The sequence below is a fragment of the Rhinoraja longicauda genome, chromosome 10 (genome assembly GCF_053455715.1).
Source record: "Rhinoraja longicauda isolate Sanriku21f chromosome 10, sRhiLon1.1, whole genome shotgun sequence".
NCBI classification, from domain to species: domain Eukaryota; kingdom Metazoa; phylum Chordata; class Chondrichthyes; order Rajiformes; family Arhynchobatidae; genus Rhinoraja; species Rhinoraja longicauda.
The window spans coordinates 1,812,471-1,837,383 of record NC_135962.1 but is presented as its reverse complement, the minus strand read 5'-3'; the positions used below and the strand labels follow the sequence as shown (position 1 = coordinate 1,837,383).

General features: G+C 47.5%; 1 protein-coding gene across 5 annotated transcripts in view; it reads right to left on the bottom strand.

Moving 5' to 3' along the window:
* Window positions 1-24,913, bottom strand: part of LOC144597118 (ena/VASP-like protein) — a 177,427-nt gene that overhangs the window by 8,613 nt on the left and 143,901 nt on the right. For all 5 annotated transcript variants that reach the window (XM_078406020.1, XM_078406021.1, XM_078406018.1 and 2 more), the window contains 2 exons: window positions 23,442-23,502; window positions 13,272-13,332 (listed from right to left, as the gene is read on the bottom strand). In XM_078406020.1, the coding sequence (XP_078262146.1) occupies window positions 13,272-13,332; window positions 23,442-23,502 (122 nt within the window). The remainder of the gene's footprint in view (window positions 1-13,271; window positions 13,333-23,441; window positions 23,503-24,913) is intronic.

Genomic DNA, 24,913 nt, shown 5'->3' with positions numbered 1-24,913 from the left:
ATTTCATGGAATATTTTGTATACCTTAGTTAATAGAAACATTCTTTAGTATATCAAAACCAGAACGTAATTTTCAGGTTGGACGCACACAGGGAATAACACATTGTCAGGGAAGTGCAAGTTGAAGTAAGCTGTTAAATAATGCAATTATGCGATTATTCTTTGTAGATATTCAGCCTGCAGTTGGCAAGGAGATGCACATCCATCAATTAACAAACTGAAGGGGTGTGAGGGTGCTGCTTTTATTTGTACCTAGAGGATGAAAGATGAGACTGCTCAACATTCTTAGCTTCAAGTCGCTTCATCATTAATGCATTTCTAAAACAATGGAACGGAATTAGAGAAAAGATTGAGTGCAATTCCAACATCAATATTTAAGAAATATATACCTAGAAATTTGGCTGGGTTTTCCACAGTCCTTTGTGGTGTTGATCATGCATGACAGGCTCCAAGTGGCCCTGCGAGGCAGGGCGGCAGAAGGTCCCAGCGAGCCGTGGTCACACCGTGACAGCCGGGCTGGCTCACCGGCTCACCGCGGTACCGGGAACCCACCTGGAGACATCCGAGGTTCATCTCCTACTCGACTACGAAGACCGGGGAGGAGGGTGGAGGGAGTCAGATGCTGGACAAAAGGCCGTTTTCAAGATGGCGGCGGGCGGAGGAGATGATCGGTGTCGCCATGACAACAGGCCTTTAAGGCCAAGATAAGACTCTGCGCACTTCAGAACTTTGAAACTTGGTGGCGCCAGGAACGTGTCGACTCCTTGTGTACTGTCTCAGTGACGTCTAATATTACACCACCATTGGGCACCTTTGTACTTATGTATGATTGTGCTGGATTGTATACAATACAAAGATTCTCGCTACACCTAGGTACATGTGACAATAAAGTATTATCATCATCATCACCTTTGCATATTTTGAAGTGTTTCTCCCGTTTTTTAATATACATTCTGCCCATGGGATGTCAGACCAATCACTTCCACCATCAATGTGTCGCTTGTTAATTATTTAGCAACAGAAATTGGAACAAATTGGAATTGGTGGTTTAGTTCAGTTCAGTTTAGTTTAGAGATACAGCGCGGAAACAGGCCATTTCGGCCCACCGGGTCCGCGCCGACCAGCGATCCCCGCACATTAACACTATCCTACACCCACTAGGGACAATTTTTACATTTTCCAAGCCAATTAACCTACAAACCTGTACGTCTTTGGAGTGTGCGAGGAAACCGAAGATCTCGGAGAAAACCCACGCAGATCACGGGGAGAACGTACAAACTCCGTACAGACAGCACCCGTAGTCGGGATGGAACCCGGGTCTCCGGCGCTGCATTCGCTGTAAGGCAGCAACTCTACCGCTGCGCCACCGTGCCGCCATGGTGCAGTGGTAGAGTTGCTGCCTCACAGCGCCAGAGACCTGGGTTCGATGCTGACTACGGGTGCTGTCTGTACGGAGTTTGTACGTTCATCTCGTGACAGCGTGGGTTTCCTCCAAAAGAAGTCCAGGTTTGTAGGTTAATCAGCATTGGTAAGAATTGTAAATTGTCGCTACTGTGTAGGATAGTGCTAGTGTACGAAGATCGCTGGTCGGTGCAAATTCGGTGGGCCAAAGGGCCTGTTTCCATGCTGTATCTCTAAACTAAATTAAACTAAACTGAGCCTTCTTTGAAAGATAAAACAATCTTGTGGCTAACTCTGATTAACATGGCATTCATCATACTGAAAGTCAGCAAAAGAGCATGATTTAGTGGCCCCACTTAAAAGAGCTCTCGATTGTAATTTTTATTTAGCAAAAATGCAAATGTTGCCAAGCCTCTGTACAGTTTAGTTTTTGGTTTAGAGATACAACGTGGGAAGCGGCCCTTCGGCCCACTGAGTCCACGCCACCCTTCCATCCCCCGCTCACACTAGTTCTATGTTGTCCCACTTTCACATCCACACCTACACACTAGCGGCAGTTTACAGACACCAATGAACCTACAAACCCGCAAGTCTTTGAGACGTGAGAGGAGAAAATGCTCGCGGTCACATGGAGGACGTTCAAACTCTACACAGAGAGCACTCGAGGGCAGGATTGAGCCAGGGGCTATGGCACTGTGAGGCAGCAACTCGACCGTTATGCCACTGTGCCACACTCTAAAGATGCTGGCTTCTGTAGGTCAGCTGAATACGTGCTCCGACCTGCATCCACCGTGACTACAGGGTGGAATCTTATCCTCTCCTTGGTCAGGGAGCATCTCTCTGGAAGACCCATGGGCTGTTATCCCCACCCATTCCCTGTGGCTGCCATGGAGGGATTTCCTTCAAAGAGCTGAAGATAGACACAAAACCCTGGAGCAACTCAGCGGGACAGGCAGCATCTCTGGAGAGAAGGAATGGGTGACGTTTCGGGTCGAGACCCTTCTTCACCTCAGTGCTGAAATTCATTGCTGTTCACTGCACACATGGTGTCGGTACTGAGCACAATAAAATGTGTGCAAACATATATACACCGATCAGCCAAAACATTATGACCTGATGAGCCAAAACATTATGACCACCTTCTAATATGCTGTTGGTCCTCCGTGTGCAGCCCCATACACAGCAGGGTGCGATGCACTGTGTATTGTGACACATTCCTCCCGTGACCACCATTAACATTTTCTGTGACTTGTGCCACAGTCGACCTTCTGTCGGTTCGGACCAGACGGGATAGCCTTCGTTGCCCTCGCGCATCGATGAGCCTTGGGTGCCCAACACCCTGTCTGTCGCCGGTTTGTAGTTTGTCCCTCCTCGGACCACTGTTGGTAGGTACTCACCACTGCTGACCGGGAGCACCCCACAAGCCTTGCCGTTTCAGAGATGCTCTGACCTAGTCATCTGGCCATAACAATTTGGCCCTTGTCAAAGTACTCCTGCCCATTTCTCCTGCATTCAACACATCAACTTCAAGAACTGACCGTTCACTTGCTGCCTAATATATCCCACCCCTTGACAGGTGCCATTGTAACAAGATAATCAATGTTATTCACTTCACCTGTCAGTGGCCATAATGTTTTGGCTGATCATTTGGCTGATGTGTGTGTATATATCACATACATACATACACATTTTACACACATATATATGTGTGTGTGTTTGTGTGTGTATGTATGTATACATATATAAACTTCTTTTTGTTTATTATATTGATTACAAAATACTATGTTTACATATTTGGTTGTGCTCGATCCAAAACGTCACCCATTCCTTCTCTCCAGAGATGCTGCCTGTCCCGCTGAGTTACTCCAGCATTCTGTGCCTATCTTTGGTGTAAATCAGCATCTGCATTTCCTTCCTACACATCTGTCAAAGAGTTGTTCCACCTGCTTAGAGTCAGTGGATAAATGGCACAACAGCTGGCTGTCAGGCAGACTGCTGCCGTTTGAATGCTTTCAAAGTGGAGCTACCTGTCGCAATGATCGCTTACTACAAATGTCCCAGTTTCCCCATTCAATTGTGATTAATGGTCCAGTATTAGCATCATGTGCTGCATTCATTTGGCATTCCATGAATAATTAAAGTCTAACAGCTCGGCAATTATGTTCCCGTATTTAAAAGCCAGCAAACAGGAATAGCAAGAATGTGAAGCATTTTCACTGCACATTCCTTAGATATTTTAGACAGCATTGGCTCATCTGCAATGCATACTTCAACAGTGAGGTGAGAAGGAACCCTTTCACCCAGAGAGTTGTGAATCTGTGGAATTCTCTGCCACAGAGGGCAGTGGAGGCCAAATCACTGGATGAATTTAAAAGAGAGTTAGATAGAGCTCTAGGGGCTAGCGGAATCAAGGGATATGGGGAGAAGGCAGGCACGGGTTACTGATTGTGGATGATCAGCCATGATCACAATGGCTTGAAGGGCCAAATGGCCTCCTCCTGCACCTATTTTCTACTGTTTCTATGTTTCCAATATGAATGCATGGGTTGTCTTTACTCTGCATCTAATACCATGGAACTGACTAGAGAACAAGCCATCAGCAATTTAATAACTTCATTATGACAACTATAATTAAAAGTACAGTAACACATAGACACGTTCCCTTGAGAATTAGATTTGATTAAATTTGAAATTTGGAGGTATTTATTGAGTAACACATAGACACATTCTTTTGAGAATTACATTTGGTGAAATTTGAGATTTGGAAGTATTTCTTGACCTTTTATCAGCACAAATGTTTAGACGTTATTTCATGAGTGCAAACTTATTCATCAAGTTCCCAATTAATTCTCTTTGTACTGTTGTCTTTGTGTCCATGCAATTTTTCTGCATAATAATTTGTTGTACCATTTATACGTTGTTGCAGGTAACAGCCATTTCTGGGCCATATTGTACATGTCCACTTAGAGTCATAGAGTCACAGAGTGATACAGTGTGGAAACAGGCCCTTCATAGAGTCACAGAGTGATACAGTGTGGAAACAGGCCCTTCATAGAGTCACAGAGTGATACAGTGTGGAAACAGGCCCTTCATAGAGTCACAGAGTGATACAGTGTGGAAACAGGCCCTTCATAGAGTCACAGAGTGATACAGTGTGGAAACAGGCCCTTCGGCCCAATTTGCCCAATGTCCCAGCTACACTAGTCCCACCTGCCTGCGCTTGGTCCACATCGCTCCAAACCTGTCCTATCCATGTACCCGTCTAAATGTTTCTTAAACGATGGGATAGTCCCAGCCTCAACTACCTCCTCTGGCAGCTTGTTCCATACACACACCACCCTCTGTGTGAAAAGGTTACCCCTCTGATTCCTGTTAAATCTTTTCCCCTTTAACTTGAACCTATGTCCTCTGGTCCTCGATTCCCCTAGTCTGGGTAAAAGACTCTGTTCAGTCTGAAGAAAGGTCTCGACCCGAAACGTCACCCATTCCTTCTCTCCAGAGATGCTGCCTGGCCCGCTGAGTTACTGCAGCATTTTGTGTCTACCATCCTGTTCATCTACCCGATCTATTCCTCTCATGATTTTGTACACCTCTATAAGATCTCCCCTCATCCTCCTGCGCTCAATGGAATAGAGACCCAGCCTACTCACCCTCTCCCTATAGCTCACACCCTCTAGTCCTGGCAACATCCTCGTAAATCTTTTCTGAACCATTTCAAGCTTGACAATATCTTTCCTACAACATGCAGTCACAGTGGCGCAGCGGTAGAGTTGCCGCCTTACAGCGAATGCAACGCCGGAGACTCAGGTTCGATCCTGACTACGGGCGCCGTCTGTACGGAGTTTGTACGTTCTCCCCGTGACCTGCGTGGGTTTTCTCCGAGATCTTCGGTTTCCTCCCACACTCCAAAGACGTACAGGTACGTAGGTTAATTGGCTTGGTAAATGTAAAAATCGTCCCTAATGGGTGTAGGATAGTGTTAATGTGCGGGGATCGCTGGGCGGCGCAGACCCGGTGGGCCGAAAGGCCTGTTTCCGCGCTGTATCTCTAAATCTAAAAAATCTAAATCTAAACATGGTGCCGAGAACTGAACACAATATTCTAGATGTGGTCTCACCAACGACTTATACAAGTGCAACATGACCTCCCGACCTCCCAATGTCCATACTCAATACTTTGAAGGCCAAAGTGCCAAAAGTCTTTTTGACCACCTTATCTACCTGTGACTCGACTTTCAAGGAACCATGCACCTGTTCGACATCTCAAAATGCACCACCTCACACTTTTCTGTATTCCATCCACCATTCCTCCCCCCACCTGGCCAATCGATCCAGATCCTGCTGCAATCTTTCACACCCATCTTCACTATCTGCAAAACCACTCACTTTTGTATCATCAGCAAACTTGCTAATCTTGCCCTGTATGTTCTCATCCAAATCATTGATGTGGATGACACCAGTAACGGGCCCAGCACCAAACCCTGTCTAAATGATGACTGCAGACACACATGTAGGCTGACATTTGTAATGGTTTATTATTAACTTCGGTGCTGAGATTCATTGCTGTTCACTGCATACATGGTGTTGGTAATGTTCACAATAAAATGTGTGTGTGTATATATATACATACATATACATATATATATACACACATACATTAAATTGTACTTAAATTGTAGCTGTCTTGCTAGCAACAGAGAACAGAGTCTGAAAAATCTCAGACCAAGGGTTTTCATATATGTATGTGTGTGTGTGTATGTATATATATACACATTTTACACATATATGTGTGCATATATATATATATATATATACACATATATTACACATACACACATATATACACATTTTACATGTGTGTTTGTATGTGTGTACGTACATATGTATACACATATATATATATATACTAAATTTAGTTTTGTTTATTGTATTGATTACAGAATACTACGTTTACATATCTGTTGTGCAGCTGCAAGCAAGAATTTCAATGTTCTGTTTTGGAACGTCACCTGTTCTGTTGTGAAACGTCACCTATCCATGTTCTCCAGAGATGCTGCCTGACCCGCTGAGTTACTCCAACACTCTGTGAAACGTCACCTATCCATGTTCCCCAGAGATGCTGCCTGACCCGCTGAGTTACTCCAGCACTCTGTGAAACGTCACCTATCCATGTTCCCCAGAGATGCTGTCTGACCCGCTGAGTTACTCCAGCACTCTGTGAAACGTCACCTATCCATGTTCTCCAGAGATGCTGTCTGACCCGCTGAGTTACTCCAGCACTTTGTATCTCCTTTTGTCAACCAGTTCCTTGCTTCTGCATTTACCTATCTAACTGATCACTCCCTTTCCTGAACTCCCTGTGGTTGTGATACTATTTGTTCCTCATTTTTATTTGTCTTGTTTCCACATTTTACTCACACTTTTCCATTTGAACTGTAATTTGATTAAGAAAATCAATATATCAGGTATTCGAAAGGCAAGCTTAAGTCTGCAACTACTCTACCACATATTCAGCACTTGCCAAATCACTAGTAAAGAAAGCAAACTCAATGCTAGCATTTATTGCAAGAGGGCTTGTATACACAAACAGGGATGTAATTCTGAGGCTGTATAAGGCACATGGAGTACTGTGTGCAGTTTTGGTCTCCAAATTTGAGGAAGGATATTCTTGCTATTGAGGTCGTGCAGCGTAGGTTCACTAGGTTAATTCCCGGAATGGCGGGACTGTCGTATGTTGAAAGACTGGAGCGATTAGGCTTGTATACACTGGAATTTAGGATGAGAGGAGATCTTATCGAAACGTATAAGATTATTAAGGGGTTGGACACGTTAGAGGCAGGAAACATGTTCCCAATGTTGAGGGAGTCCAGAACAAGGGGCCACAGTTTAAGAATAAGGGGTAGGCCATTTAGAACTGAGATGAGGAAAAACTTTTTCAGTCAGAGAGTTGTGAATCTGTGGAATTCTCTGCCTCAGAAGGCAGTGGAGGCCAATTCTCTGAATGCATCCAAGAGAGAGCTAGATAGAGCTCTTAAGGATAGCGTAGTCAGGGGGTATGGGGGGAAGGCAGGAACGGGGTACTGATTGAGAATATCAGCCATGATCACATTGAATGGCGGTGCTGGCTCGAAGGGCCGAATGGCCTCCTCCTGCACCTACTGTCTATTGCCTATTGGTCAGGCTGCATTTGGAATATTGTGAGCAGTTTTGGGCCCCGTATCTGAGGAAGGATGTGCTGGCTCTGGAGAGGGTCCAGAGGAGGTTTACAAGAATGATCCCAGGAATGAGTGGGTTAACATATGATGAGCGATTTGATCACTCAGGATTTTTACCGGTAACAGGGATAGCATATTCACGGGAAGACCCAAGGTGCTGGAGGACCTCAGTGGGTCTGAAGATGGGTCCCGACCTGAAACATCACCTTTTCTTGTTCCCCGGAGATGATGCAAGACCCGCTGAGTTACCCCAGTGTCTTAAATAGTAGCTCCATCTTGCTAGCAGCAGAGAACAAAGTCTGAAGGATCTCAGGCCAAGGCGTTTTCATTGCTCCTTTTCAGGGGATAAATTTATTTCTGATATCCGGGTGAAAATATAAACTTGTAGCTGAGCTTCAGTGATTTAATTTGCATCTGGTCATTTCCATCTACTATCTGCAGCTGGTGAACGATGTGAAACAGTTGGGATACAACGTCAGGAGTTGCAACATCATACCCTGACCCTGCCCTTCCATAAAGATAGCTCATAGAAACATAGAAAATAGGTGCAGGAGGAGGCAACTCCACCCTGTGAGTCAGCACCGCCATTCATTGTGATCATGGCTGATCGTCCACAATCAGTAACCCATGCCTGCCTTCTCCCCATATCCCTTGATTCCACTAGCCCCCTTGAACTCTATTTAACTCTCTTTTAAATCCATCCAGTGATTTGGCCTCCATTGCCCTCTGTGGCAGAGAATTCCACAAATTCACAACACTCTGGGTGAAAAAGTTCCTTCTCACCTCAGTTTTAAATGGCCTCCCCTGTATTCTAAGACTGTGGCCCCTGGTTCTGGACTCGCCCCGACATTGGGAACATTTTTTCCTGCATCTAGCTTGTCCAGTCCTTTTATAATTTTATATGTTTCTCTAAGATCCCCTCTCATCCTTCTAAACTCCAGTGAATACAAGCCTAGTCTTTTCAATCTTTCCTCATATGCCATCCCAGGGATCAATCTCGTGAAACCTACGCTGCACTGCCTCAATTACAAGGATGTCCTTCCTCAAATTAGGAGACCAAAACTGTACACAATACTCCACATGTGGTCTTACCAGGACCCAGTACCAGGAACACATCTGGAGTATTGTGTACAGTTTTGGTCTCCTAATTTGAGGAAGGACATCCTTGTAATTGAGGCAGTGCAGCGTAGGTTCACGAGATTGATCCCTGAGATGGCGGAACTGTCATATGAGGAAAGATTGGAAAGACTAGGCTTGTATTCACTGGAGTTTAGAAGGATGGAAGGGGATCTTATAGAAACATGATGCAGGAAAAATGTTCCCAATGTTGGGCGAGTCCAGAACCAGGGGCCACAGTCTTAGAATAAAGGGGAGGGCATTTAAAACTGAGGTGAGAAGGAACTTTTTCACCCAGAGAGCTGTGAATTTGTGAAATTCTATGCCACAGAAGGCAGTGGAAGCCAAATCACTGGATGGATTTAAGAGAGAGTTAGATAGAGCTCTAGGGGCTGGTGGAATCAAGGGATATGGGGAGAAGGCAGGCAAGGGTTATCGATTGGGGACGATCAGCCATGATCACATTGAATGGCGGTGCTGGCTCGAAGGGCCGAATGGCCTCCTCCTGCACCTACTGTCTATTGCCTATTGGTCAGGCTGCATTTGGAATATTGTGAGCAGTTTTGGGCCCCATATCTGAGGAAGGATGTGCTGGCTCTGGAGAGGGTCCAGAGGAGGTTTACAAGAATGATCCCAGGAATGAGTGGGTTAACATATGATGAGCGTTTGTCAGCACTGGGCCTGTACTCACTGGAGTTTAGAAGAATGAGGGGGGACCTCATTGAAACATACAGAATAATGAAAGGCTTGGATAGAGTGGGTGTGGAGAGGATGTTTCCACTAGTGGGAGAGTCTAGGACCGGAGGTCACAGCCTCAGAATTAAAGGACGTTCCTTTAGGAAGGAGATGAGGAGAAATTTCTTTAGTCAGAGGGTGGTGAATCTGTGGAATTCTTTGCCACAGAAGGCTGTGGAGGCCAAGTCAGTGGATATTTTTAAGGCAGATAGATAGATTCTTGATTAATGCGGGTGTCAGAGGTTATGGGGAGAAGGCAGGAGAATGGGGTTAGGAGGGAGAGATAGATCAGCCATGATTGAATGGCGGAGGAGACTTGATGGGCCGAATGGCCTAATTATGCTCCTATTCCTTATGACCTTATAAACATGAGAAAAGGACAGGAGACTAGTTTGATCACTCAGGATTTTTACCGGTAACAGGGATAGCATATTCACGGGAAGACCCAAGGTGCTGGACGACCTCAGTGGGTCTGAAGATGGGTCCCGACCTGAAACATCACCTTTTCTTGTTCCCCGGAGATGAAGACCCGCTGAGTTACCCCAGTGTCTTAAATAGTAGCTCCATCTTGCTAGCAGCAGAGAACAAAGTCTGAAGGATCTCAGGCCAAGGCGTTTTCATTGCTCCTTTTCAGGGGATAAATTTATTTCTGATATCCGGGTGAAAATATAAACTTGTAGCTGAGCTTCAGTGATTTAATTTGCATCTGGTCATTTCCATCTACTATCTGCAGCTGGTGAACGATGTGAAACAGTTGGGATACAACGTCAGGAGTTGCAACATCATACCCTGACCCTGCCCTTCCATAAAGATAGCTCATAGAAACATAGAAAATAGGTGCCTCCTCCTGCACCTATTTTCTATGTTTCTATGTTTCTATGTACCAGGAATGGGGACTGCAAGCTGTAAGAAGCAGTTGTGAAATATTTGTACACTACATGAGTTAATCAGTTATTGACTAGCAGTGGGTACTAGCAGTCGAAATGGGGGAACTCTTTTGTCTCCATGGAAAATACTTTGTTTAGTTTAGTTTAGAGATGCAGCACTGCAACAGGCCCTTCGGCCCACCGAGTCCGCACTGACCAGCGATCCCCGCACATTAACACTATCCCACACACTAGGGACAATTTACATTTATACCAAGCCAATTAACCTACAAACCTGTATGTCTTTGGAGTGTGGGAAGAAACTGGAGCACCCAGAGAAAACCCACGCAGGTCAAGGCGGAAAACAAACTCCGTACAGACAGCACCCGTAGGCGGGATGGAACCCGGGTCTTTGGCGCTGTGAGGCAGCAACTCTACCGCTGTGCCACCGTGCCACACGCACGTCTTGTACTTAACTCAAAATAATAGTATCTTCAAATGATTTTATTACTTTTTTTTAAAGTAAGATGTTATTATTATGGTTCACAAGTTATAGGAGCAGGATTGGCCCATCAGATCTACTCCACCATTCAATTATGGCTGATCCATTTTTCCCACAACTCCATTCTCCTGCCTTCTCCCCTGAGCCCTGGTGAGGTGAAACGTTGCTCGTGTTTCCTTATGCCGAACAGATCACGGAGTGCTCCCTGACTTCCATGTACAATATAACCACGTACACATTTTCCCGAATGTGTGTAGGATGGTTTTAATGTGCGGGGATCGCTGGTCGGTGCAGACTCAGTGGGCCGAAAGCCTGTTTTAGAGCTGCATTTCTAAAAAACAAAAACACCTGTCTGGAGTCTGCCCCAAAATGTAATCGATTCCTCCTCTCCAGAGATGCTGTCTGACTCGCCGAGTTACTCCAGCTTTTTGTGTCCATCTCCCCTGTTACCACATCCGGGCAACATGAGTGAATCTCTGCTGAAGTCCCCAGTTAGATGTCGACTGGAATATCATCTCCATTACTGTAACCCATCCAAGCTCAGATGAGGAAACTGCTTTACAGGAGACTTTAGACTTTAGAGATACAACACGGAAAGAGGCCCTTTGGCCCCCGGAGTCTGTGCCGACCAGCGATCACCAGGCACTAGCGCCCGGTGAAGACCCACGTGGTCACGGAGAGAACGTGCAAACAGCATACAGACAGCACCCGTGGTCAGGATCAAACCGGGGTCTTTGGCACCGTAAGGCGGCAACTCTAGCACCGCGCCACTCTGTAACAAGATGTTGTTCTTTATTTTCCTGATGGTCAAATCTCCAGAGCTCTAACTCACTGTGCCAACACAACTCTCAGAATAATCTGTGCCAGAATTGAGTTAGCTTGCTAGGTCCAAATGACACCGGTCTGCAAATGTCCCCTCTGTATTTATCCAGAATGGATGTGTACACAATTTACACATAGAACAGTACAGCACAAGAACAGGCAGCGTTAGAGTTGCTGCCTCACAATGCTTGCAGCGCCGGAGATCCGGGTTCCATCCCGACTACCGGTACTGTCTGTACGGAGTTTGTACGTTCTCCCCGAGGGTTTTCTCCGAGATCTTCGGTTTCCTCCCACACTCCAAAGACGTACAGGTATGCAAGTAAATTAGCTTGGTACAAGTGTAAATTGTTCCTAGTGTGTGTACGATAGTGTTAATTTGCGGGAATCGCGGGTCGGCACGGACTCAGTGGGCCGAAGGGCCTGTTCCCGCGCTGTATCTCTAAACTAAACCAACCAGGCATTTTGGCCCACAACATCTGTGTGGAAGAACGATGCCAAGACCATCTCCTATCCACCTGCACATAATCCATATCCCTCCATTCCCTGCATATCCATATGCCTATCCAAAAGGCTCTTAAATGCCATTATCGTATCTGCTTCAACCACCAACCCTGCCAACAGGTTCCAGGCACGCACCACCCTCCGTGTCAAAACGTTGTCCCGAGCATCTCCTTTAAACTTTGCCCCTCTCACAATAACTTGTGCTCACAAGTATTTGATTATTCCACACTGGGAAAAAGGTTCTGACTGTCTGCCCTATCAATGCCGAGTGTAACTCAACTTGCAGACTTCAATAATATGCACCATATTTATCCACCAGGTGGCGCCACCAGTACTGGCTGCCTCGCCAACAGTCTGTCTTATTGTCTTCTACTGTTTTATTATTTTAATTTGTGTTAAAAGTATGTTTTAGTGTTTCTTGGTTTGTGTTATGTGGTGGGTGGGGTGGGGGGGTGAGTTGGAGGAAACTTTTCAATCTCTTACTTCGACGGAGATGTGATTTTTCTCCGTATCGTATCTCCGTCCCCACTGCGGCCTAACATCGAGGAGTTGGCGGCCTTTCCCGGAGACCGGCCCGGCGCTTCAAGCCATGGGCGCGGCGCGGACTTTAACATCGTGGAGCTGCGATCCTTTGCCGAGGATCGACTGTGGAGAGCTCCAACCGCGGGGCCTGTGGACTCTAACACCGTGAAGCCCGCGGTCTCTGGTAAGAAGAGGCCGACTCGGGAGCTCCATGCCGCGGAGAGAGTTTCAACCGTCCCGACGCGGGGAGTTTTGATCATCCTGACGTGAGGGCTTCGGATTGTCGGCTTTGACTGCAAACGGTTCAACAGCCCCGACCGCAGGTGAACAAAGAGGAAGCTGATTGAACTTTATTATCTTCCATCACAGTGAGGAATGTGGAATCCGCTGTGGTGGATGTTCATGTTAAATTTTACTTTATGCGGCTGTGTGTCTTGTTGCTTTTCACTTAGTATGGCTGTTTGGTAACTCAAATTTCACTGCACCTTAATTGGTTCATGTGGCAATAAATTGACCTTGAAACCTTATTCATAAACTATTGAAAAGTAACTGCTTCATTATCTCAAAATAACACCTCTCTCTGAAGTTCTTACCTTGAAATAGTTCCTGTCTTTTCCACTGAGTTGGCTCTTTCCCATGGTTTTTTCCCAGCATCTGTTGAAAAAGATGCATCTTTATGAACAAATTGGTACGTCTGAATAGATCTTTCCAAATCAAAGATGCCTCTGATGTTAAGCCTCTCAAGACAAAGACCATTAGTTTACTATAAATTCACAGACACCCCCAGATTAGGGGAATCGAGAAACAGAGGACATAGGTTTAAGGTGAGGGGGGAAAGATTTAATAGGAACCCGAGGAGTAACTTTTTCACACAGAGGGTGGTGGGTGTACAGAACGAGCTGCCGGAGGAGGTGGTTGAAGCTGGGACTATTGTAACGCTTAGGAAACATTTAGACAGGTACGTGTGTAGGAAAGAACTGCAGATGCTGGTTTAAACCATAGACACAAAATGCCGGAGTAACTCAGCGGGACAGGCAGCATCTCTGGAGAGAAGGAATGGGTGACGTTTCGGGTCGAGACCCCGACAGTCTGAAGAAGGGTCTCGACCCAAAACGTCACCCATTCCTTCTCTCCACAGATGCTGCCTGACCCGCTGAGTTACTCCAGCATTTTGTGTCTACCTTCAAAATCCATGTTTCCTATTTGAAGCAAATGAACTTGGTAGAAAATACTTTGGGCTGAACACTAAGTAAATGGCCCCTGCTTACATTACATTGCTCCATCATGTTGCAGCTAGACAGGCCCACACTCTACTTTACCTGAAAGGTGCAAGATCTAGTGAATGGGACATGCTTGTGCTCATAAACATGTCCGACTGTACTTTCCAAAGGACATTCTGTTGGCACCTATTCCATTAGCACTCTCCAATACCATTTTATGTTCCAATCACTGAACCATCCTATCACCAACTATAGAGCGGTCCTTGGATCTCATTGGAGGCCCTTCAACCATCTTTAGGCCCATTATACTGGACTTTACTTTGCACTAAACCTCACTCCCTTTATCATGTATCTGTACACTGTGGACGGCTCGATTGTAATCATGTATTGTCTTTCCACTGACTGGTTAGCACACAACAAAAGCTTCTCACTGTACACGTGACAATAAACGAAACTAAATATCAAATAAATAAATAAATAAATAAACTAAACGAAATATCAAATGGTAACCTCAAGTAACTCTTATTTACTTCTTTTCTCTGGCAAGAATTTTCTCAAATCTCACCATCATGACACTTTGATCATGTGGCATGTTTTGGCCCTGGTTGCCAATGGTTCAATGGCCCTGGTTGCCAATGGTTCAATGGCCCTGGTTGCCAATGATTCAATAACCCTGGTTGCCAATGGTTCAATGGTTCAATGGCCCTGGTTGCCAATGGTTCAATGGTTCAATAGTTCAATGGCCCTGGTTGCCAATGGTTCAATAACCCTGGTTGCCAATGGTTCAATGGCCGTGGTTGCCAATGGTTCAATGGCCCTGGTTGCCAATGGTTCAATAACCCTGGTGGCCAATGGTTCAATGGTTCAATGGCCCTGGTTGCCAATGGTTCAATGGTTCAATAGTTCAATGGCCCTGGTTGCCAATGGTTCAATAACCCTGGTTGCCAATGGTTCAATGGCCCTGGTTGCCAATGGTTCAATGGCCCTGGTTGCCAATGGTTCAATGGCCCTGGTTGCCAATGGTTCAATGGCCCTGGTTGCCAATAGTTCAATGGCCCTGGTTGCCAATGGTTCAATGGCCCTGGTTGCCAATGGTTCAATGGCCCTGGTTGCCAATGGTTCAATGGCCCTGGTTGCCAATGGTTCAATGGCCCTGGTTGCCAATGGTTCAATGGTTCAATGGCCCTGGTTGCCAATGGTTCAATGGGCCTGGTTGCCAATGGTTCAATGGCCCTGGTTGCCAATGGTTCAATGGCCCTGGTTGCCAATGGTTCAATGGCCCTGGTTGCCAATGGTTCAATGACCCTGGTTGCCAATGGTTCAATGGTCCTGGTTGCCAATGGTTCAATGGCCCTGGTTGCCAATGGTTCAATGGTTCAATGGCCCTGGTTGCCAATGGTTCAATGGCCCTGGTTGCCAATGGTTCAATGGCCCTGGTTGCCAATGGTTCAATGGCCCTGGTTGCCAATGGTTCAATGGCCCTGGTTGCCAATGGTTCAATGGCCCTGGTTGCCAATGGTTCAATGGTTCAATGGCCCTGGTTGCCAATGGTTCAATGGTTCAATAACCCTGGTTGCCAATGGTTCAATGGTTCAATAGTTCAATGGCCCAATGGTTCAATGACCCTGGTTGCCAATGGTTCAATGGTTCAATAACCCTGGTTGCCAATGGTTCAATGGTTCAATAGTTCAATGGCCCAATGGTTCAATGACCCTGGTTGCCAATGGTTCAATAGTTCAATGGCCCTGGTTGCCAATGGTTTAATGGTTTCATGGTTCAATGATTCAACGATGGATCTTTATTGTCACGTATGCACAGCACAGTGATATTCTTTTGCACAACCAAAAGGGCCGTCATGGCCTCGCAGCGGTAGAGTTGCTGCCTTACAGCGAATGCAGCGCCGGAGACCTGGGTTCTATCCCAACTACGGGTGCTGTCTGTACGGAGTTTGTACGTTCTCCCCGTGACCAGCGTGGGTTTTCTACGAGATCTTCGGTTTCCTACCACACTCCAAAGACGTACAGGTTTGTAGGTTAATTGGCTTGGTATAAATGTAAATTGTGCCTAGTGTGTGTAGGATAGTGTTAATGTGCGGGGATCGCTGGTCGATGCGGACCCGGTGGGCTGAAGGGCCTGTTTCCGCGCTGTATCTCTAAACTAAACTAAACTAAACCACAGATGCACAGTGGCCACAGTTTTGGCGCGATCTATACACTAAAACTCTCGTTTGTTTGTTTGTTTGTTCCTGAACTACAGCCAAAACGGTACACGATAGCGCAACAATTTTAGGCCCACCTTACTCACCGTCGTGCCTTTGGTGCTAATGGAAGAAGTTTCAGTGAAATCGGTGTTCACATTTTAAAGTTTAAATCTATCTTCGAGGGAGGGAGGATAAGAGGTTGATGGGGATGGAGTGGGGGGAGGGGCAGGGGAAGGGAAGGGGGGATGGGTGGGGAGGGGGGGAGGACGGAGGATAAGGGGGGTTGAGGGGGATGGAGTGGGGGAGGGGAAGGGGGGAGGGGGAGGGGAAGGGGAGCGAGGGAGAGGAGGACGGAGGATAAGGGGGGTTGAGGGGGATTGAGTAGGGGAGGGGAAGGGGGGGAGGGGGGTGGAGGAGGAGAAGAGAGGAGGGGGGGGCGGGGGGTGGAGGAGGGGGAGGGAAGGGAGAGGAGGAAGGAGGATAAGGGGGGTTGAGGGGGATTGAGTAGGGGAGGGGAAGGGGGGAGGGGGGGTGGAGGAGGGGGAGGGGAAGGGGGGGAGGGGGGTGGAGGAGGGGGAGGGGAAGGGGGGGAGGGGGGTGGAGGAGGGGGAGGGAAGAGAGAGGAGGAGGGAGGATGAGGGGGGTTGAGGGGGATGGAGTGGGGTAGGGGAAGGGGGAGAGGGGGTGGAGGAGGAGAAGAGAGGAGGGGGGAGGGGGTAAAGGGGGGGGGAGGGAGACGGGAGTGAGGGAGGAGAGGGTGCTGCACCAATGCAGGAGAGGTTTGGGCCCAATGGGTCCACTTGGTCTAGTTTAAAGTTAAAAACAGCTGAAAACAGTTCAGAGTGCAGTCCACATGTTAGACGTGCTGGCGTGCCCCTGATCCAGGAAGCCTCTTGGCCTTCTCCTGGTGTCCCTCTCCTGTGCCACGGCCTGTGCTGTGTGTCCCAGGGGGGCTTCTGCAGCCGACCCTGCAGGTGATGGAGGTCGTACCTCTCTTGCTGGCCCCCTCCTCGCGTGCCCGTCGTCACCAGCCGCTGCCCCCATGACTCTCGGGTCCTCGGGGCTTCCCAGCTTCCCCTGCACGTGGCCCGCGGGTCTTTGTTCCCGTCGGCCGCTGGGGCCATCCTTGTCCGGCCCGCCCTCCATCTTGGCGGTCACTGGGGCTGCCGGGCTCATTCCCGCTCCCGTCTGCCGCTGGGGCCATCCTCGTCCGGCCCGCCCTCCATCTTGGCGGTCACTGGGGCTGCCGGGCTCATTCCCGTTCCCGTCGGCCGCTGACCAGGTCCGCTCCAGCGCGGCTCCAGGCGGTATATTGGCGTCACGGTGGCGCAGCGGTAGAGTTGCTGCCTTACAGCGAATGCAGCGCCGGAGACCAGGGTTCCATCCCAACTACGGGTGCTGTCTGTACGGAGTTTGTACGTTCTCCCCGTGACCGTGTGGGTTTTCTCCGAGATCTTTGGTTTCCTCCCACACTCCAAAGACGTACAGGTTTGTAGGTTAATTGGCTTGGTAAATGTAAACATTGCCCCTCGTGTGTGTAGGATAGTGTTAATGTGCGGGGATCGCTGGTCGGTGCGGACCCGGTGGGCCGAAGTGCCTGTTTCCGCGCTGTATCTCTAAACTAAAAATCCAGCACAACTCCAGCCAGCGCCCATGCTTATCCATGTTCCAGAGGCAGTAGAAGCAGGGACACAGAGAGAGGCCAACAGGACTATCACGTCTACAGTGATTGAGAACAAAACTAACCAGCCGAATCCTTTCTTGCAGCGTACACTTCACTGCCTTGCAGGTCTTGCTCCTGCAGGTGCACATCTGTGGGACTTGCACAAGGACTCCGTGCTCACAATGTAGAGATCCTGAGCTGACCTATCTTGACTACCCTTCTTCCCACCCCATCTCCTGCAAAAAGTCTATCCCCTACTCCCAATTCCTCCGTCTACGCCGCATCTGTGCCCGGGATGAGGTGTTTCACACTAGGGCATCAGAGATGAACTCATTCTTCAGGAAACGGGGCTTCCCCTCTTCCATTATAGATGAGGCTCTCACTAGGGCCTCTACTACATCCCGCAACTCCGCTCTTGCTCCCCCTCCCCCCACTCATAACAAGGACAGAATCCCCCTCGTTCTCACCTTCCACCCCACCAGCCAGCGGATCCAACAAATCATCCACCAACACTTCCGTCACCTACAACGGGACCCCACCATTGGCCACATCTTCCCATCCCCTCCCCTCTCTGCGTTCCGCAGAGACCGTTCTCTCCGTAGCTCCTTGGTCCACTCGTCCCTTCCTACCCAAACCACCCCATCCCCGGGCACTTTCCCCTGCAACCGCAGGAGATGCAACACCTGTCCCTTTACCTCCCCCCTCAACTCCATCCAAGGACCCAAACAGCCTTTCCAGGTGAGACAGAGGTTCACCTGCACCTCCCCCAACCTCATCTATTGCATCCGCTGCTCTAGATGTCAACTTATTTACATTGGCGAAACCAAGCGCAGGCTCGGCGATCGCTTCACTCAACACCTGCGCTCAGTCCGCCTTAACCAATCTGATCTCCCGGTGGCCGAGCACTTCAACTCCCCCTCCCACTCCCAGTCTGCCATAGTGAGGCATACCGGAAATTGGAGGAACAGCACCTCATACTTCACTTGGGCAGCTTACAGCCCAGTGTTATGAACATTGACCTCTCCAACTTTAGATAGTTCCTCTGTCCCTCTCTTCCCCTCCCCCTTCCCAGTTCTCCCACTATCTTCATGTCTCCACCTATATCTTTCCTTTGTCCTGCCCCCCTGACATCAGTCTGAAGAAGGGTCTTGACCCGAAACGTCACGCATTCCTTCTCTCCTGAGATGCTGCCTGACCTGCTGAGTTACTCCAGCATTTTGTGATACCTTCGATTTGTACCAGCATCTGCAGTTATTTTCCTACACTGTCATTTCTGTTGCAGCAACATAAGTGGTGGTGAACCATAACATTGTAATCACTGCTTCTCTCTTTCAGCACTGCAACCACATTGCAACCTCTCTCAGCTGTATTGCACGATCTAGTGGTCAGTGTGGATGTGGAGAGGATGTTTCCACGAGTGGGAGGGTCTGGGACCAGAGGGCACAGCCTCAGAATGAAAAGACCTACATTTAGAAAGGAGGGGAGGAGATATTTCTTTAGTCAGAGGGTGGTGAATCTGTGGAATTCATTGTCACAGACGGCTGTGGAGACCAAGGCTTTGGCTATATTTTTAAAGCGGAGATGAACAGATTCCGTATTAGTACGGGTGTCAGGGATTATGGGGAGAAGGCAGGAGAATGGGGTTGAGAGGGAGAGATCGATCAGCAGCGATGGAATGGCAGAGTAGAATTGATGGGCAGAATGGTCAAACTCTGCTCCTATGATGTATAAATTTAGGAACATGTATTTAATCTTTGACCAACTGGAGTGTTTTATTCCTTAGATTTTTTAATAAGTAAACGTCGAACTTTCCCACCTAGAGCCAAGAGACATTGTTAGATTGACAATTACCATCAAACCATTCATTACATGATTTTACCAAGCCATGGTAATCACACGTGATCGGTGCGGACTCAGTGGGCCAAAGGGCCTGTTTCAACGCTGTATCTCTAAACTAAACTAATCTATGTTGTCTAGTTTTATCTACCTCTCATATGGAGAAAGGTTTCCTAAAATCCATCCTATTAAACCCCCCCATAATTTTATATACTAATTATATATTCCTTTAATATTCCTTGTCTCCAGGCAGGAGAATGGGGTTAGGGGGGAAAGATAGATCAGCCATGATTGAATGGCAGAGTAGACTTGATGGGCCGAATGGCCTAATTCTGCTCCTATCACTGATGAACCTATAAACCAGACCATGATGGTGCAAGAATAATTGGGCCGTGCAAACCTGGTCGAGCAAAGTCCATAGTAGTCTGTTGCTGAGATGAAGATAGACACAAACTGCTGGAGTAACTCAGCGGGACAGGCAGCATCTCTGGAGAGAAGGAATGGGTGACGTTTCGGGTCAAGACCCTTCCAGAGATGCTGCCTGGACCGCTGAGTTACTCCAGCTTTTTGTGTCTATCTTCGGTTTAAACCAGCATCTGCAGTTCGTTCCCACACATAAGTTGTTATATTTGCCCTTCTATTTTGTTTAACATTTTTTCAAAATTGTAATTGTTTGTGTTTTAATGAGCCCTTCTTCCAAAAGAAAGAACAATTGTTGTACTTTAGGGGATTAAATGCAAGTTAAATCGAAGTGTTGCAGGTGATAGAAAATCTCTTTCTCCTCACATTAGCAACTTTCACGTGCGCATAAATACATTGGCCATCAGACAAGAGAACACTTTGATTTCAGCCGGTAGAGAAAGCGCAAAAGTAATAGAGTTGTTGAAGAGCAATAGAATTGTACTGCATGGCAGCAGGCCATTCGGCCCAATTCATCCATGCTATCCAGTTGCCACCCTTCCATATTAATTGTATCAGCCAGCACTTGGTCCATAGTCCTCTATGCCGAGTTAATTCAAATGTTTCGTTTAGAGATACAGCGCGGAAACAGGCCCTTTCGGCCCACCGGGTCCGCGCCGACCAGCGATCCCCGCACATTAACACTATCCTACACCCAGTAGGGACAATTTTTACATTTGCCAAGCCAATTAACCTACAAACCTGCATGTCTTTGGAGTGTGGGAGGAAACCGAAGATCTAGGAGAAAACCCACGCATGTCACGGGGAGAACGTACAAACTCCGTACAGACAGCACCCGTGGTCGGGATGGAACCCGGGTCTCCGGCGCTGCATTTGCTGTAAGGCAGCAACTCCACCCAATGTTCTTGACATTTCTTAAAAGCTGTCAGCGACCTTACTTCCACCATTCTCTCAGGCAGCACATTCCAGGTACTTACCACCCTCTGCGTGAAGAATATTCCCTCTCATATTCCCTCTAAATCTGTTCCACCTTTACTCTACATCCATGTCCGCTATGTTTGGTGCAGCGGTAGAGTTGCTGCCTCACTGCCCCTGAGACCCGGGTTCCATCCTGAATACGGGTGCTGTTTGTACAGGGTTTGTACGTTCTCCCCGTGACCGCGTGGGTATTCTCCGGGTGCTCCGGTTTCCTCCCACACTCCAAAGACGTGCATGTTAATTGTCTTCTGTAAATTAACCTTGTGTGTAGGATAGAACTAGTGGGTGGGTGACCGCTGGTCGGCAACGACTCATTGGGACAATGGGCCTATTTCCACTCTGTATCTCTAAGATAAACTCATTTATTTCACCCCACCCTTCCTTTACTTTCAGTCTGAAGAAGGGTCCCAACCCAAAAACATTCACCGACTCCTTTTCTCCAGAGATGCTGCCTGACCCGTTGAATCACTCTAACATTCTGTGTGTGTCTAAACTAAACTAATCTATATTGTCTAGATTTATCTACCTCTCATATGGAGACAGGTTTCCTGCAGTCCAACCCGTTAATACCCCCCATAATATTATATACAATCAATTCCACTCTTAACCTCCTCCATTCCAGGGGGAACAGATGTAGCTTCTCCGGTCTCTCCTGTGTTGTGCTGGCTCAAAGGGCCGAATGGCCGACTCCTGCACCTATTTTCTACGTTTCCTCACAACTGAACTGCTGCAGTTAGTTTATTTACTTTAGTTGAGAGATACAGCGCGGAAACAGGCCCTTCGGCCCACCGGGTCCGCGCCGCCCAGCGATCCCCACACATTAACACTATCCTACACCCACTAGGGACAATTTTTACATTTACCAAGCCAATTAACCTGCAAACCTGTACGTCTTTGGAGTGCGGGAGGAAACCGAAGATCTCGGAGAAAACCCACGCAGGTCACGGGGAGAACGTACAAACCCCGTACAGACAGCACCCGTAGTCGGGATGGAACCCGGGTCTCCGGCGCTGCATTCGCTGTAAGGCAGCAACTCTATCGCTGCGCCACCGTGCCTCCCAAGCAATATCCAGTGAATCATAAACAACCTGCTTTCTGGAGCTCAATGCAGAGTCAACAAAACTGCAGATGAAGCCAAAGGTGGGCAATGGATTTGGGTGCTGGCAGCGGACAGAACATGCAACTCAATATAGAAAATGCAAAGTGCAGCACATTGCGAAACTTTAGATGACACATGGAAATAGTGTGAAGATTACCAACGAAAGTCCAAAAGGGACTCTTACTCATCTCAATAATTAATATATCCACCAAAGCAAAGCAGAAATCAACAAGAGAGTTGGAACGAGGAACTGCAGATGCTGGGTTACAAAAGAAGGCACAAAGTGCTGGAGTAACTCTGCGGGGTCAAGGTGCTGCCTGAGCTGCTGAGTTATTCCAGCACTTTGTGTCTTTGTTTCTAAGGTGGCTCCAGAGTTGTGAATGTTCCCTTGTATGTGTGGCACGGGTAGTTTCTCAGACAGTTGACAGCAAATCAATAACGGTGACATTCTCAAGGCCTTCACTGAGTTCTGGTGTTTTACATACAAGAGCAACTCCAGCACTCTGTGTCCTGCAGAATGAGTGTCAACAAAATGAGGAACTACCGCTCAACAAAGTTGGAAAGGAGACAGTCGTGGGTCAATGCCAGGAGTAAACGATGCATTGCGTATTAGTGTCCAGACTTCGGCTACCTCTGTCTTCTGGACACAGGTGCGAGCTTCTCAACAACTCTCAACAACTTCTACAGATGCACCACAGAAAGCATTTTATCAGGAAGCATCACAGCTTGGTTTGGGAACAGCTCCATCCGAGACCGCAAGACATTACAGCGAATTGTGGACCCAGCCCAGACCATCACACAAACCAACATCCCTTCCATCGACTCCATCTACACCTCACGCTGCCTCGGCAAGACCAGCAGCATAATCAAGGACCAGTCGCACCCTGGCCACTCCCTCTTCTCCCCTCTCCCATCAGGTAGGTGGTACAGAAGTGTGAAAACACACACCTCCAGATTTAGGGACAGTTTCTTTCCAGCTGTTATCAGGCAACCTATCAACAACTGGAGAGCTGTCTACATCATTGGAGACCCTTGGACTGTATTTAATCAGACTTTACAGGACTTTATCTTGCACTAAATGTAATTCTTTATCCTGTATCTGTACACTGTGGACGGCTCGATTGTAAGTGCTTTCCACTGACTGGTTAACACTCAACAAAAAGCTTTTCACTGTACCTCAGTACACGTGACAGTAAACTAACCTAAACTGGCACAGCCACACCGTAACTCCCCAGCAAAATCTGTGCCGATTCTGTAATAGCAACATTTCCAAAAGGTTTGTGACATCCTACCCTTCAAGTCATTAACATGCCTTAAAGTTCTAGGAAGACAGATGATTGACTTTACCTGTTGAACTCTGCAAACCCGGTCCTCGTGAATTGGATGAAGGTGAGAGGCTTGTGTCCTCCTGGATAAAATAATGGTAGCAATGGAATTAGGAGGTGCAACAAGACCTGGGTGTGCTTGTACATCAGTCGCTGAAAGTAAGCATGCAGGTACAGCAGGCAGTGAAGAAAGCTAATGGCATGTTGGCCTTCACAGGAGAGGATTTGAGTATAGGTCCTACTGCTGTCCTACAAGGCCACACCTGCAGATTTGGTCTCCTAATTTGAGGAAGGACATTCTTGCTATTGAGGGAGTGCAGTGTAGGTTCACCAGGTTAATTCCCGGGATGGCGGGACTGACATTCGATGAAAGAATGGGTTGACTGGGCTTGTATTCACTGGAATTTAGAAGGATGAGAGCGGGTCTTATTGAAACATATAAAATTATTAAGGGTTTGGACAGGCTAGATGCAGGAAAAATGTTCCCGATGTTGGGGGAGTCCAGAACCAGGGGTCACAGTGCACGAATAAGGGGTCGGCCATTTAGGACTGAGATGCGGAAAAACTTAAGAATATTCTCAAGCACTGCAGAAATATGTACTCCACTGTCAATTAGAGATGACAGTGCAGCCAGAACAAGTCAAAAATGCAGAAATACAATTGTCTGGAACGTCGGAGGTTGAGGGGAGACTTGATGGAATGATTTGAGGAAGGACGTCCTTGCTATTGAGACAGTGCAGCGTAGGTTCACCAGGTTAATCCCCGGGGTGGCGAGACTATCATATGAGGAAAGATTGGAAAGACTGGGCTTGTATTCACTGTAATTTAGCAGGATGAGAGGGGATCTTATAGAGACGTATAAAATTATAAAAGGACTGGACAAGCTAGATGCAGGAAAAATGTTCCCAATGTTGGGCAAGTCCAGAACCAGGGGCCACAGTCTAAGAATAAAGGGGAGGCCATTTAAAACTGAGGTGAGAAGGAACTTTTTCACCCAGAGAGTTGTGAATTTGTGGAATTCTCTGCACAGAAGGCAGTGGAGGCCAATTCACTGGATGAATTTAAAAGCGAGTTAGATAGAGCTCTAGGGGCTAGTGGAATCAAGGGGTATGGGGAGAAGGCAGGCATGGGTTACTGATTGTGGATGATCAGCCATGATCACAATGAATGGCGGTGCTGGCTCGAAGGGCCAAATGGCCTCCTCCTGCACCTATTTTCTATGTTTCTCTGTTTCTACATCAAATTATGAGAGGCATGGACAGGGTAGACAGTCAGAACCTTTCTCCAGGGTGGAGATGTCCAACACTAGAGGGCATCGCTATCAGGCGAGAGAGGAAAGTTTAATGGGGATGTGTGGGGAAAGTTTATTTTTACACAGAGGGGGGTGGGGGCCTGGAACACACTGCCAGGGGAGGTGGTGGAGGGAGATACGATAGTGGTGTTTAAGAGGCTTTTAGATCGGCACATGGAAGTGCAGGGAATAGAGGATATGGA